We start from the raw sequence: 13,136 nt of genomic DNA, 5'->3' as shown, positions 1-13,136 counted from the left end.
GTACAAGGGGTTTTTATAAGAATTTAAAAACAAGTCCCCAGAGGGGGAAAAGGCATGCAGGTTTATACACAGGGGGCGGGGTTTTATCAAAAACTGACATCAGCATCTTACATTGACTTTTTGGATTTTTTTGAAAATTTCAAAGGAGACTTTCCCGGGGAAATGAAAAATTTTGTTTCGTTTAACATTTCCCCTACGCATTAATCCCTTTAAAATTTAAAAGTTATTTCACATAAAATACATTTTGAAAAAACGGGTTTTTTAAAAAATATAAAAATTAAAAATGTTTTTTTTTTTAATTTTCAGTTTTAAAATACCCCAGTTTTACAAAATGTCAAATCCAAATGAGTTTGTTGACTTGAAAGAGAAAAAAGTGAATATTTCTGGCCATGTTATCCAGCCAAGTGATGTTCAGCCTCAAACCGCCCATTCAAGTACAAATGAAGTATCTCTTACTTCACAAAAACAGTATCCACAAGGGAAGAAAACTGTCCCAAAAGGATTTGCAACTGATCCTACGTTGGACAACTTTAATCAGCTTCCGAATCCAAAATTACATGAGGAAAAATCAAAAACTAAAGTACCAGCAGCCACAACTGATCAGTCAACGAAAACATTTATAGAAGGTCCGTCAGTACCACTGACTGACGAGGCAAATGCAAATGAATTTGGTGTGGATTTGAAAAAGAACACCAGTAAAGAAACGTTTGACGTTCCAGCCAAACGATACACACCAGGGTAATACTATTTACATTACTTGAAATGGTTTTACATACGTTATACTTTGTGTTTTGTTTTATCATCCACAATTCTACAAAAAATTGATGTATTTCTTATTCAACAAGGTGTTTAAGATTCTATTATTATTATTATTATTATTATTATATTTTACCTATCGCATGTAATTTTTGTATACATATTGTAAATTATTGACTATTTTATTTTGTTCAGGACTGTGAAATATACAGGAGTTCGTGCACTTGAAGATATGGTTAATGATTTATGGAATCTTTTGGATGAAGTAACAGGGTGTATTGTTGATGAGGTAAGGACCATAAGATATTTTTTAATTTGTTACATTGTGAAAGTTACATGTATAAATTCTATATGAATATAACATTTTTTCCGCAAGCAAAATTTTATTACTGATAGAGATTATTTGCTCAGTAAGTGGTTGTTTAATAGGTACACAATTGGGACAAGATGTGACTTGATTCTAAAAACAAATGTACAAGAAATATTTCAAATAAAGTTTGAATAGGTTTTGCTACTGTTGAATAAAATCATATATTCCTTGCTCATTTAACGTGAGATAGCTACCCAGCTAGGCTGTTTAGGGGTTTTTGTAAAATCCAGGGTTGCGTTTCATAGGATGCCTTACGTCTGAAATCAGTCTAGAGACCAAAACGGAGACATACATATTGCGAACAAAATGGTTGGTCATTGTAATGCGTAACTTTTCTCATGAAAATAAATTTAATTATAGTCTAGAGTGTTTATTGAAATGGTGTGTAGTTAGTCTGAAAATTGGTTTCATGTCATAGGATTTACTGCACACAGAGTATCATGTTAGGCCTTCTTTATCAAAAAAGGGAATTCGCTCATCAATCTGGTATGATATGAAATCAAACACTGATGAATATGTACTACAAGAACAAGTGAGTTATGGGACCAAAAACAATATAAAAAAGTTACTACATGACGCAGTGTTTTTATGGCTGTAATGAAATAACTTGAAATGACTGATCATTTTAATGAGATCAGGAAGGAACTTTTATATATATATATATATTTCCAGACATGTGCCCCAGAGTCAGATTGCTATGAAGAGAATGTACATTTTGTGAGGAAAAAATGTCTCGGTCGAGGTTCGTACGGTGCAGTTAGTCTTTGTCAGGATAAGAAAACACAAGAACAGTTCGTCATAAAACAGGTATTAAAGCTGATAAAAACTCCTTACTTTATTCCTGGTGAAGGTTATAAAGGGGTTTAGTGTATGTTAGATGCTTACTACCTAACATGTAGTGCTAAATGTAAAATTATTTTGTTATAAAATTAGCAAAATGTAATTAAAGTGAGTACGTTATATGGAAGTCAAATAACTTCTTTGCTAACATTTTGCTGTTGATGAAAATTCAGGGAATTGGCAAGTAAGTTAATGTTTTTTGAAACTTAAATGGGGCACCAGAAATAAAAGGCTATTGAAAAATAGAAGTAAACGAATACTCTAGGGCATAATGTGTCTTTGATTTATGCTTTGCTTATTTCAACTCACCAATCTTCTTCTGTAAAATATTTTCCAGTAAGCCATACAATGTCCGGTATTATTTTGGATTTGTACAGTTCAACAATCTTGTGCAAACTTTACATTTACAATAAAGCTTAAAAACAAATAAACTGTTCATCATTATGATGTGTTATCACCAAACTTTGTGTATACGACAGAAAGAGGTATCATTTTAAAAAATATTTCAATATTTAAATAATATGACATGCTTTGTAAAGATATTTTTTCTTTCTGTTGAGCAGAGCAATGCCATCATCACCAACTTGTTATACTTACAGGTTCCAAAGAATAAGTTAAGATCAAGTGAAATAATTGTACCATCTAAACTGAATCATCTTAACCTGACCAAGTGCTACGGTCTTATACAGCGATACTACGATAAAGACAAGGGAAATCCAACCATGGAGTTGCTGCTTGAGTATTGCGGTAAGTTGTCAAAAGGCTGTTTAAATCCTGTTACAAATGTTAAATCTCTTTTAAGTGTACCTTTCTACTGGTAAATGCATATGTTTTTTTTACCGGAATTATGAATAATTGGACAATGGCAATAAATATTATACCGGAAAGTTACCGTATGATATGTAATGTGAATATGGGCAGAATAAACAAAATAAAGAAAGTGAATGAGGTTGTGTAAATGTAAATGCTTTCTTTTATACTTTGCAAGTATGTGATTGTTTACTTACCATCTTTATCCAAATCGAAGCTTCAATTTTCCGTTAACTTTTAATGTTTTTATTTATTCATGAAACCCAGTGTTTTTTCTTAGTCTTTTGTTGATTGGTTCTGGCGTCTTATTGCTATTATTTATGAAAACAGTTCTATGTTAGAATACCTAATTCTGCTTAAATCATGTGTTGGAAAATGTAAGTAGGCCAACTGTATCATGACAAACACTTTAGTATATAAATAAAGTCTCGCATTAGATTGACTCTATTTCTAACGCTTTTAAATTCATCAAAAATTATGAGAATAATCATGTCTGACTGATCTACTTTATTCATACAATTTTCAATTTTAACAAACCTTTTGGCCTACTTTCTGCACTAAATTTGTATGAAACAACAAAATATTTAATATATTTTAGGGCTTGCTATAAACAAGTATTATGATCAGTTTGGACTTCTCACTGATGCACAAAAATGGGAAGTTTCAAAGCAAGGATGTGCGGGCTTAGATCACATGAGCAGTAACAACATAGTGCACCTGGACATCAAACGTAAGTCCATTTTGTGACATGTATATTTATAACTTCTACATGCATTGTGTAATGAGGGTTTATATGGTTACAACAGTACTCTGTAGGCCAAGTTTCATGACTCTTCAGTGAATTTTGACAAAGTTATACCCCTTTTTGACGAAATGTTATATTTATTTTAATATCTCTGAAACCATTAAATGCATTAACTTGAACATTATAATGTAAAGAGAATAATAGTGAATCATCATCAACACTTCATCATACCAAGTCCTGTAGTTCTTGACCCTTATTACTTCGTGCAATTAATATTTACTTCAATGTCGGATATTCATATGAAAGTGAATTTGCCTACACTTGGCACATTTTACGTATTTCAATTATTGATAAAAACACAATGTATATCATTTGGATACTCCTATAAAATATGTCTTAAAAATAATGTTGATAGAGTTTATTATACATTTACTATACATTTTATCATTTTTGTGATGATGAAAAATTCTAGAACAATTTGATATCTGCTTTATATAGATATGTTATCTGCTTTATATAGATATGTTATATCAGATAATTGAACGTCAGTGGTTCTACTCAGGTGTCAGTCAGTGCCTTAAATAATGCACGGAAGGGAACCTAAGGCCTTCCTCCACCAGTAAATCTGTAAGAACGTCGCCATATGACTTATACTATGTCGGTGTGACGTAAAACCCAAACAAAATTTCACAAACAAATATCAGATAATGTACATTCTTCTAATAATATACTATCATATTACTTTAAACAGCGGAGAATATTTGTATCAAGGTTAGGGCAAATGGATATGTTGTAGTAAAACTGACGGACTTTGGCTCATCAAGACTCTCAGAAGAACCACTAGAATTTGTTGGATTGACCTATGAATATTTGGCGCCTGAAGTTTGCAAGATGTTTCTCCAACGCCAGTAGGTTCTTGAATATACCATTTTTCTCCTTTTTGAAACAAATGGTCTTGAGGCAATGTTTCCGATTATTGTATAACCGGAAATTATTACTTGCCACAAATAAGTTTACGGTGTGAATGGATGCTTGAATGAAGGTTATATTTAAGAACTGAAAAAATGGTAAGGTGATGACTTTGAATAAATTGTTGATTATGTTGTTGGATTGAATCCTGTCAGGTACAGTGAAATATTTCATGCGAGGGGGCTATCCGGCTAGCTAACAGAATGTCGCTGACACTTCTCGTGTGCTAGGCATGATGAAATAATGCAGAGAGGTAGCTCAAGTATTCTTAAACGAATAAAGCTTGAATTATAGTTGCAATAGGACATTTACCCTGTAAGTTTGACTTTTGGCCATAAACGAAAAAATGAATAGATAAATATTCAATGTATTAACATTTTAGTTTGTTTGTAAACTTTTCATTTTGACCGTGTTTATCTTATTGTCAGAAATCTTTGGTTTAAGGTATTTCTTTCATAAAGTTTCATGACTTTTATCATATTCTCTTTTGATATATTTTTTCAGGCTAGTTCGAAAGTTTGGATTGAGTAGAGAGGATATAACAGGAAAAGTTGATACTTTTGCCTTCGGACTCGTGATAATGTTCTTATTTAAAGGGTACCATATCCTTGTCAAGTTCATTACCAATGGGAATTTAAACTACAATGGTATAAGTAAAGACAAGTTAAGCCAGATGCGCAGGAAACTAATAGAACTGGTGAGAAGGTTTTACAAATCTAAATAGCTATGGCACTGTTTATCTTTTGATAAATTGCTTTTTGGTAAATGAGCATAATCAAAGGTTATCAAACCTGATCTTTAAATTGGATACTATTTCTTTTGCAATGATGCTTTTCTTTTAGTGAAAGAACTAGATGATTTGATATTATGTCATCAAGTTGAGAGAAATTTTAAGATCTTACATGAGCTACAGACCGGAATATTATGCTCAAAGGTAGATGCTTAAGGTGGTAACGATGCTGTTCTGAGAGCTGGATAAGCTTGTTAAACAGTGTTTAATTCTTTTTCTAGCACAGTACATATTGGTAACTATTCAAAACAAGGTTACAAATATTGATAATTTTATTTATAACTTTTGTCATAGAAGCGTATCCGTGAATTGACAGCTGTGATCATAAAGACAGAATACATCATCTCATTCTAAGCACGCAACTCGTTAATAAAGACGACGAATTGGCGTCATCTTAAATCATGAGACTGTTATAACTCTGTGACTGTAGGATGGTATGTTCAGCACGGCTGCAAACAATAGAAACATCCAGTCTGATATGCAACAAGTTATCAACGAGTGTATGCTAATTAAGTAAAGAACTGCATTGTCTCATATTTTATGTCCAGTATGTCTGCAATTACGGACAAAGCATTAGAAATTTTAACATGAAATACTGCTTCAGAGTAATGCAAAACCTAAGTGATACAACTGTATTGCATGATCTTTGAATTCAGCTCTTTTGGAAAAACTATGTATTAACTGATATCTTTCGATTACGTATATTACTTGAATTGTATACAAATGATTTTATATCAGAGAACGGTCTTTCTGCTGCTGAATTAATTTGTTATTTCAGATGGCTGACAGTCGTACAGAGTTTGTGCATGACCTGATACCAGACGAGTGTGACTCGAAAATGAGATTTCTTCTGAGGGAGCTGACTCTACTCAACCATCATGATCGGTTCAGTGCACGACAAGCTCTAGGCTACATTGAAGGTAAGATAAAGCTTGAAGGGAAATTCACAATCCTCCACTCACAATTAAAAGATGTACGTAAACTTGGCAGTAGTAGGAATGTCAGCGGATGACAGCTGTACTTGTAGTCTAACAACAATAGATATCACGCGTCATGCTCTTAATGATTTTTTTAAAAAGTGTTGTAATGACAAACATTAGCCAATTAGTCTTTATTTGTAAATGTAATCAATATGTATGAAACTGCTTTTGTAAAGCTATCTGGAATGTAGTATAGTGGACTCCCACTAAAGTATATGAATCATGTCACGGGGCTCAAAAATAGTCTTGTGACAAAGAAAAAGTCGCAGCTTTCCTTAAATAAATAAAAGGATAATGACAAATATTCTTTTTAAACTACATGTTGTACAAAAGCTTTCTTTATCCTAAAGATCTACTTTTAATAAATATAGTTAGATGAGACTATGAAACGTATTAACTTAAACTATTTTGCAGAAATAGCTAAAGATAGTATGGAGAGCGAGAACGACCCAGTAGAGAAAAGAACAAAGGGTGCTCCTGGTATGGAACTGAATCCTTTCAAAAAGTGTTTATCAGTAAGTGTGAAAGTTATCAGCTCATTTACTCGAAAACATGTGTTTCATATAATTATACCTTTTTATCAACATTGACCAATATATCATAAGTTGACCCGGTACCTCGCTAAAGCTCTCGGTGTTCCCCAATTCTGCAGAACATAATGCTTTGAGTATGATAATAGATTTACCGCTAGCATCTAAGCTGGAAAGTGGCCACAGGACCGTTACAGTGTTTGTTTGAATAATGAGTTTTTGTAAGGAACATGTAATATTCCTGCAAATCAAACAAATCAAACAATGAATCGTTTTTATTGTAGATCACTGAAGGGAATGCACCAATATCGCTCAACAACGTGTCTCCACAAACACACCAAATGTCAGAAGAATTTACTTGTATCAGACCTAAAGTAAGAAAAACAAGAGCTAATGACATTGATTCCCTTGGTCGTAAAGCAACCATAAAGCCTGAAGTTTCCTTGAAAATGCCGCAGGTCAGTGTGACTTTATTTTTATATTCTATTAGAGAACAAGTAAATGTATGCATATCGAAGTGTACATATTGATTGTTATAATGCAGCACCTTTGTAAGGCAATTTTATTTTAGGTAATCTTGGTGTCTACACGACTGCTTGTATTTTTTGTCAGAAAACTATTCATGCAGGCTGGCGTGGCCTAGTCTTGTAATGGACCCTTCAAGCTTTTACAGTTTAATGCATGTTAGCTGACTTAAGTATGGATAGAAAATACGACGCTAAACTTTTCATTGCTTAAATCCGGAAATGTTGAACCTACATAAAGAGTTGAAACCAAACCTCTAATACTGCAAGTCTTTTTTTTCAATAATCTCAAACAGAAGCTAGCAAAGGAACAGGAAATGGTAAAGCAATATGCTCCCACAGATCAGCAAGAGATTAGACAGAAAAGGGTAGAAGAGGTCAATTTTCTGACTGGTCAAACGAAGAAGATGAAAACATTTGGAAATAGTCCATTACAAATGGACGTGCAGGAGGAGGAAATCAAGGAGGAGGAGGAGGAGGAAAGAAAGGCGTCCGCACTCCCAAACTTTTCCATGTTACTGTAAAAGTGGACTGGTCAAAGCTTTTACAGAGACAAGGACTATATTAGTTCTCTTCAACATTTAAGAATTGTTTTCTTTTATTCATTGACTTCTTTGCGTGTTTTACATATGTTTTTTTTCTTTTATTTTCATTTTATCTTTGAATGTATAATAATGATATTTCTCTAAGTGTTGAAACGTGTACTGTTTAGGAGTATAACGAAACTCCTTCAGAAATGAGTTTATATTGTATATGATATTTAAACATAGCTTTAAACTTCATTTGTGTGATTATTAAGTTTTTATTTTCTGAAAATCGGTTAGGTCCACACTTTACCTGATCCGCGAATATATCGGATGACAAAAATCGATATGATAACTAGTGTCTGTATGTTTATTTTACGTGTATATAATGCTTCAATTAATCTTATCATTCATGTATTTTTGTTGTCTTTCTTTACATTTTCTGTATTTAAATGAAGTCAACCCGGTATAATGGTATCAGCGAGAGGCTGCTGACAGGCAGGTTAATTGTTATTTAGCATCATTGCTTAAATGGAAGTAGACATTGAAACAAATAACATTTTTCTTATATAATAGATGCAGTGTCATTGAACATGTTTTGATTAAAGCGCCCAAGAAAAGTTTTTTTTCTGACTTTGAGACAGATTTTTTACAATGTTATTTTCTGTCATCATTGAATCATTTTTTGTTCAAAGTCTGATTATTATTGTATCAATTACATATAACGTTATGCTTTTTGTTGTTATTATTATTATTATTAGTGCCATGATTGTCTCTGAATCGCACATTTTATAAACATTTATTGAACTGGAAAGGGGGAAAATAGAGGAATCTAATGTCTACTTCTGTGTTGTGAAATCGGGTGTTACAGCTTAGTAAATCTTAAATAACATTATCTACTGCTATAGTTTGTCAAGAGCAAAATATTAATTCTGAAAATGAACATTAGCGGTCTTTAGGAAGAGGAAAAAAGAAAATGTTTTGTTGACAGGTGGTTTTAACTTTTTTTAAAAGGGAAAATTATTTTGCGCTCTTTACCAACATTTTTTTTTTAAAAATAAAAATGAGGTCGTTAATGATAAAGTTCTATATTTGACAAAATTCACGGTTTTATCTAGAATTGTTCTTTAGAACGATTGACTTGTGTTTAAATGTTTCTCTCAGTAGTAAGCTAGAATCTCAGTAGTAAGCAAGAAAGCAAGAAGCATAAAAATTAAATATTCATAATTCATCATGTCTAGCACTTACTGATATATTTGCTGATTTAGATTTTGTACTTAGATATATAGTGATTAAATGTTTTGATGAAGATATTTAATTGTTTGAAGTTTAAGTTATTTATTCCAGACATGCCTCAAATCTCAACGTTTGAGTATACAGTACTATTTATATCATATTAATGAAATCAATTTTCTAAGTAAATTGCAACATATTGAATTGTAAAATCATGTTAGCTCTTGAATACTAGTGAATAAAAGAACAAATGGAAAACTAATTTTCTGTTTTTCTTTCGGTGAATACATGTATTAAAGTTGTTAGATTAGCCACTTTATTTAAAGGGATTTAGTATTTTATGCATTCGGCATGTGTATACGTCGTATGAACTACCACAAACAGTGTAATTAGAAAGTTTATAGTCCAATAAGGTATAATAATCCATTATTTTGTTGAGGCCAGTTGATCTTACCGAACCAAATCACTACAGAATGATATGCCCAGTTATCCTCAGATTAGGTTGGAATGTTGATAACCCCTACACACATTGAGGTCAGTAAGTGAATGGTCACCACACAGAAAGGGTTTCTGATCGATTTTCATTGACAGAACGGATATACCCGTAGTGTATCACCAGCAACAGTAGCTTTTTGTTGATTTTATTTTTTTCATGCAGAAAAGTTTTTATGCGACTAAACCTTTGACGATAACAAGAACAATGGCAAATTCACTAAAGAGTACTAGCTTATAATTTCGTTTACATTCTTAGCAATTGGTTGAAGTAGATGACCCATGTTCGTTCTGATGTCCGTTGGTCAAAGTTACTGTGACTATGACTACTTACAGTCTGTTCAACCAACAACTAGTGACCGATTTGGCAAACATGCCATTAAGGTTATATATACATTTATAGGGAAAGGTGACATTGTGGTTAAGGTGTCTGATTGCAACCCAAAGATCGTGTGTGTGTTTAGTTTTATTTATACTGGCCCCCGGTCTTCCATATGTCCCAAACTACCGGCCTCTGTTACGTCGCTGGTCGTAGAGCCTGCAACGGAGGACTTAGTTTGCCTGCAACGTCGCCGATCGTAGAGCCGCAACGGAGGTCTTCTCATGCCGTCTTTCGTCGTAGATCTTCTTTAGGACCCAGTTCCTCGCTTCCTGAACGCAGTAGACAATATAGAGGAAAGGCACCTCTTCCGGGAGCAGCAGCTCTCTTTAGGGCCACACCCTTCGCCGTTGGTTAGGTCACACCAGCTACGTGCCCAGTTTATTTTTGAAATATGTCCAACCATCAAGAATCAGCTAAAGGAAAAGCGTTTCTTATCTGTTTGGGATATACGTGCATGTACCAGTAAGTGTCTTATATGGTAGTCATTATATGATAGTCATTTCCCTACATTATAGCAATCGCCACAAAAACTGGTATATAAAGTATGAACAGATAGTCGCTGTCACCTATTTAATAAATGGCGTATAGAAACAACAAATGGTTCGCCGTTAACTGCGTTATGAAATGAGCAGCGACTTGCGCCGGGTAGACTATAGTGACAATTATGTTTTATATGTAGTTGTTTTCTTCAATATTGTCATCCCCCCCCCCTAATACTTTGTAAGAATATGCTGGACATATTCAGATTCACCATATACAACAGATTGAACCATATATCATTTAAAACATTTTGGATCATCCTTTGTATATTGACAGAATATAATATTGTATTCTTAACAAAACGAGGTAATTTTATTATTCTTGTCGGGCGATACATTGCCCTAATAATATTGAAATACTTTAGAATTTAGAGTACATTTCAGTATATAAAATGTAGTTTATGTAAGTGACACTTGTATGATATTTTGTGAGAATATCAACGAGAAATATACAAACCAGCCGAAGAGCACATTTATGTTATTTTCCTTTTTAATTTCGTTTATTAACCTTCAATAAAATGCGTTACATAAATTTAAACGAAATAAAAATAATTATTGTTTCTTTTGATATTTTATTCACCTAAAGTATGCCCCGACAAAATTGACCATTTCATTTTTGTTAAACATGATAGCACAATCATCTAGATTAAAGATTAAGGAAGAAGAAGAAGAAGAAGAAGAAGAATCTTTCAGTAATTAGAAAATACACAATTTACAATGCATTCGTAGTCACATTGTTTTGGTATATAAAGATGTGAATTAATATTGGCATTAGTCAACAATAATTAAATTTGTCAATATGAACAAAGAACAGGAAACACAACTCTTACAAGTTTGGGAAAAGCGTTGTACTCGTGCTTACTTCCCTTGCATTTCAAAATAGCTCGTACACAAATAGTTGTGTTCCTAAAATATGTCTATACTGTAAGCATCTCTTGTCTTTTCATAAATGAGTAATCTTTTATAACACTTTCTTAAATTATTATAAAAGTATTAACTAAGTATAAATGTTATTTTGCATTTCCTTATATATATATTTATATATATAAAGTTACAGAATGAATAAGAAAAACTCAACATTTAAGGAGGAGATAATTCACCGTAGGGAACGTGTTACAGTATCGCGTTTTTCGGTTACAGTATAGAATTTTCAAGATGGAGGATTATTTGTTGGGAGGACAGGTAGGGGAAAACATCTAAGTTCAAGGGGGACATAATTCTGGAAATAGTCTTGCTAGAGTATTGAACCTTCTCACAAATGTTGAATGATAATAAGAAACATATATATGAAGTTTGAAGTAGATACATTAAGAACTAAAAACGTTTTTTAGTTAGTAACGCAGTAGAAATATAGTTATAAATACTGAAAAATCGGTCATTAAAGGGACTCCACTGAGGTTTAAAAGCCTCAAAACATAACATTTGAATTTCTTACATAAATGAGCTGGGGCACTTTAAACAGAAATATATGCAAAGATAGTTAAGAAATATACTATGAAATAAATTGAAAATCGTATTTAAATGATTTTCTTAGCCCGATGTGAGTGAAAAGCGTTTAAACGCTTTTCATTTTGGGTCATTTTTTTAAATTTTGAATAATTATTCTGGAAAAACGAAGTGCGTAAATGATCTGAAATTTTGCACAATGATTAGTGGTCTAAACCTACATCAAATGGTACATTTATCTGGAAAAAATAGTTTCAGTCCCATCATGTCAAAATACCTCAGTGGAGTCCCTTTAATCGCACATAGCATGTAAATTATTACAAGCATTTTGAATCTTTATACCTTTCCTAAAATCTTAGGTGTGATTTTATTGAAATATTTTTGCTCATCTGAAGGCATGCAGCTTTAAATTTGATATTGATTGAATATGTTGTTGTTTCCTTAAGTGTCATACAACAGAAAATACCAAATGTTACAGCTTATGACAATTTTTTGTACCGTATATCATTGTTTGTTTGAAAGCATTAAGTACCATAAACTAAGAGGAGCACAGTATACATGACACACATTATTTATAGAAATTTCCATTGGTCATGTGCATTAATAATTATTTGTGCATAGTAAAATATAGAACACAATTTTGGCAAAATGTTAAATGTTATTTTGACTTTTACCTCTAAGCACATGCCATTTTCACTTGATTTTGGCATAATGTCACTTTACTTATATTTGTATGTTCTTTTAAGTATATGTTTATGGTATACACCAAGCTGTCAAAGGCAGTATACATTTCAAAAATGTATTATTATCTAGAGATGAATTATAGACAATATACCTATACTATAATATCATATTATGTCTGTCTTCTACTTTGTTGGTTAAGATTTACTGAATGTTGTAATCTTTATAATTACTTATAATATGTCCATTGTTATGTTTATTGAAGGCCTTGTTAAAAATAAGATTTTGTATTATATGTGTTATCTCTAATGCTTTGATGTATTGTATTAAAAAGTTACCTTCGTTAAATAAATTGTTTATTATTATTAATATTATTATAAAGGACAACGAGGTATTCCGAACCCTCTCATCTACCGATGACGGGTTAAACTGTTATATTTTGTTGTTGTAAATAAACTATCAGTGAAATTTGACGAGGAAAATCAAATTCATAACGCATTGCAATTGAAAAAGGATAAACGAAAT

At 32.3% G+C, this 13,136-nt stretch overlaps 1 protein-coding gene across 1 annotated transcript; it reads left to right on the top strand.

Annotated features, from left to right (window-relative positions):
- Positions 1-331: 331 nt before the first annotated feature.
- On the top strand, positions 332-8,888 carry LOC132729627 (uncharacterized). The gene is made up of 11 exons (XM_060715434.1): positions 332-738; positions 952-1,045; positions 1,799-1,933; positions 2,566-2,713; positions 3,375-3,506; positions 4,273-4,429; positions 4,995-5,187; positions 6,059-6,200; positions 6,675-6,775; positions 7,075-7,248; positions 7,611-8,888. The coding sequence occupies exons 1-11, from the start codon at positions 332-334 to the stop codon at positions 7,836-7,838; spliced, it is 1,911 nt and encodes a 636-aa protein (XP_060571417.1). The 3' UTR covers positions 7,839-8,888.
- The last annotated feature ends 4,248 nt before the right edge of the window (positions 8,889-13,136 follow it).

Source organism: Ruditapes philippinarum, unplaced genomic scaffold (assembly GCF_026571515.1).
Source record: "Ruditapes philippinarum isolate M1 unplaced genomic scaffold, ASM2657151v2 ctg1931_1_1_1_1, whole genome shotgun sequence".
NCBI lineage: Eukaryota > Metazoa > Mollusca > Bivalvia > Venerida > Veneridae > Ruditapes > Ruditapes philippinarum.
Note: the sequence above shows the minus strand (reverse complement) of the source record. Positions and strands in the feature narration are given on the sequence as shown.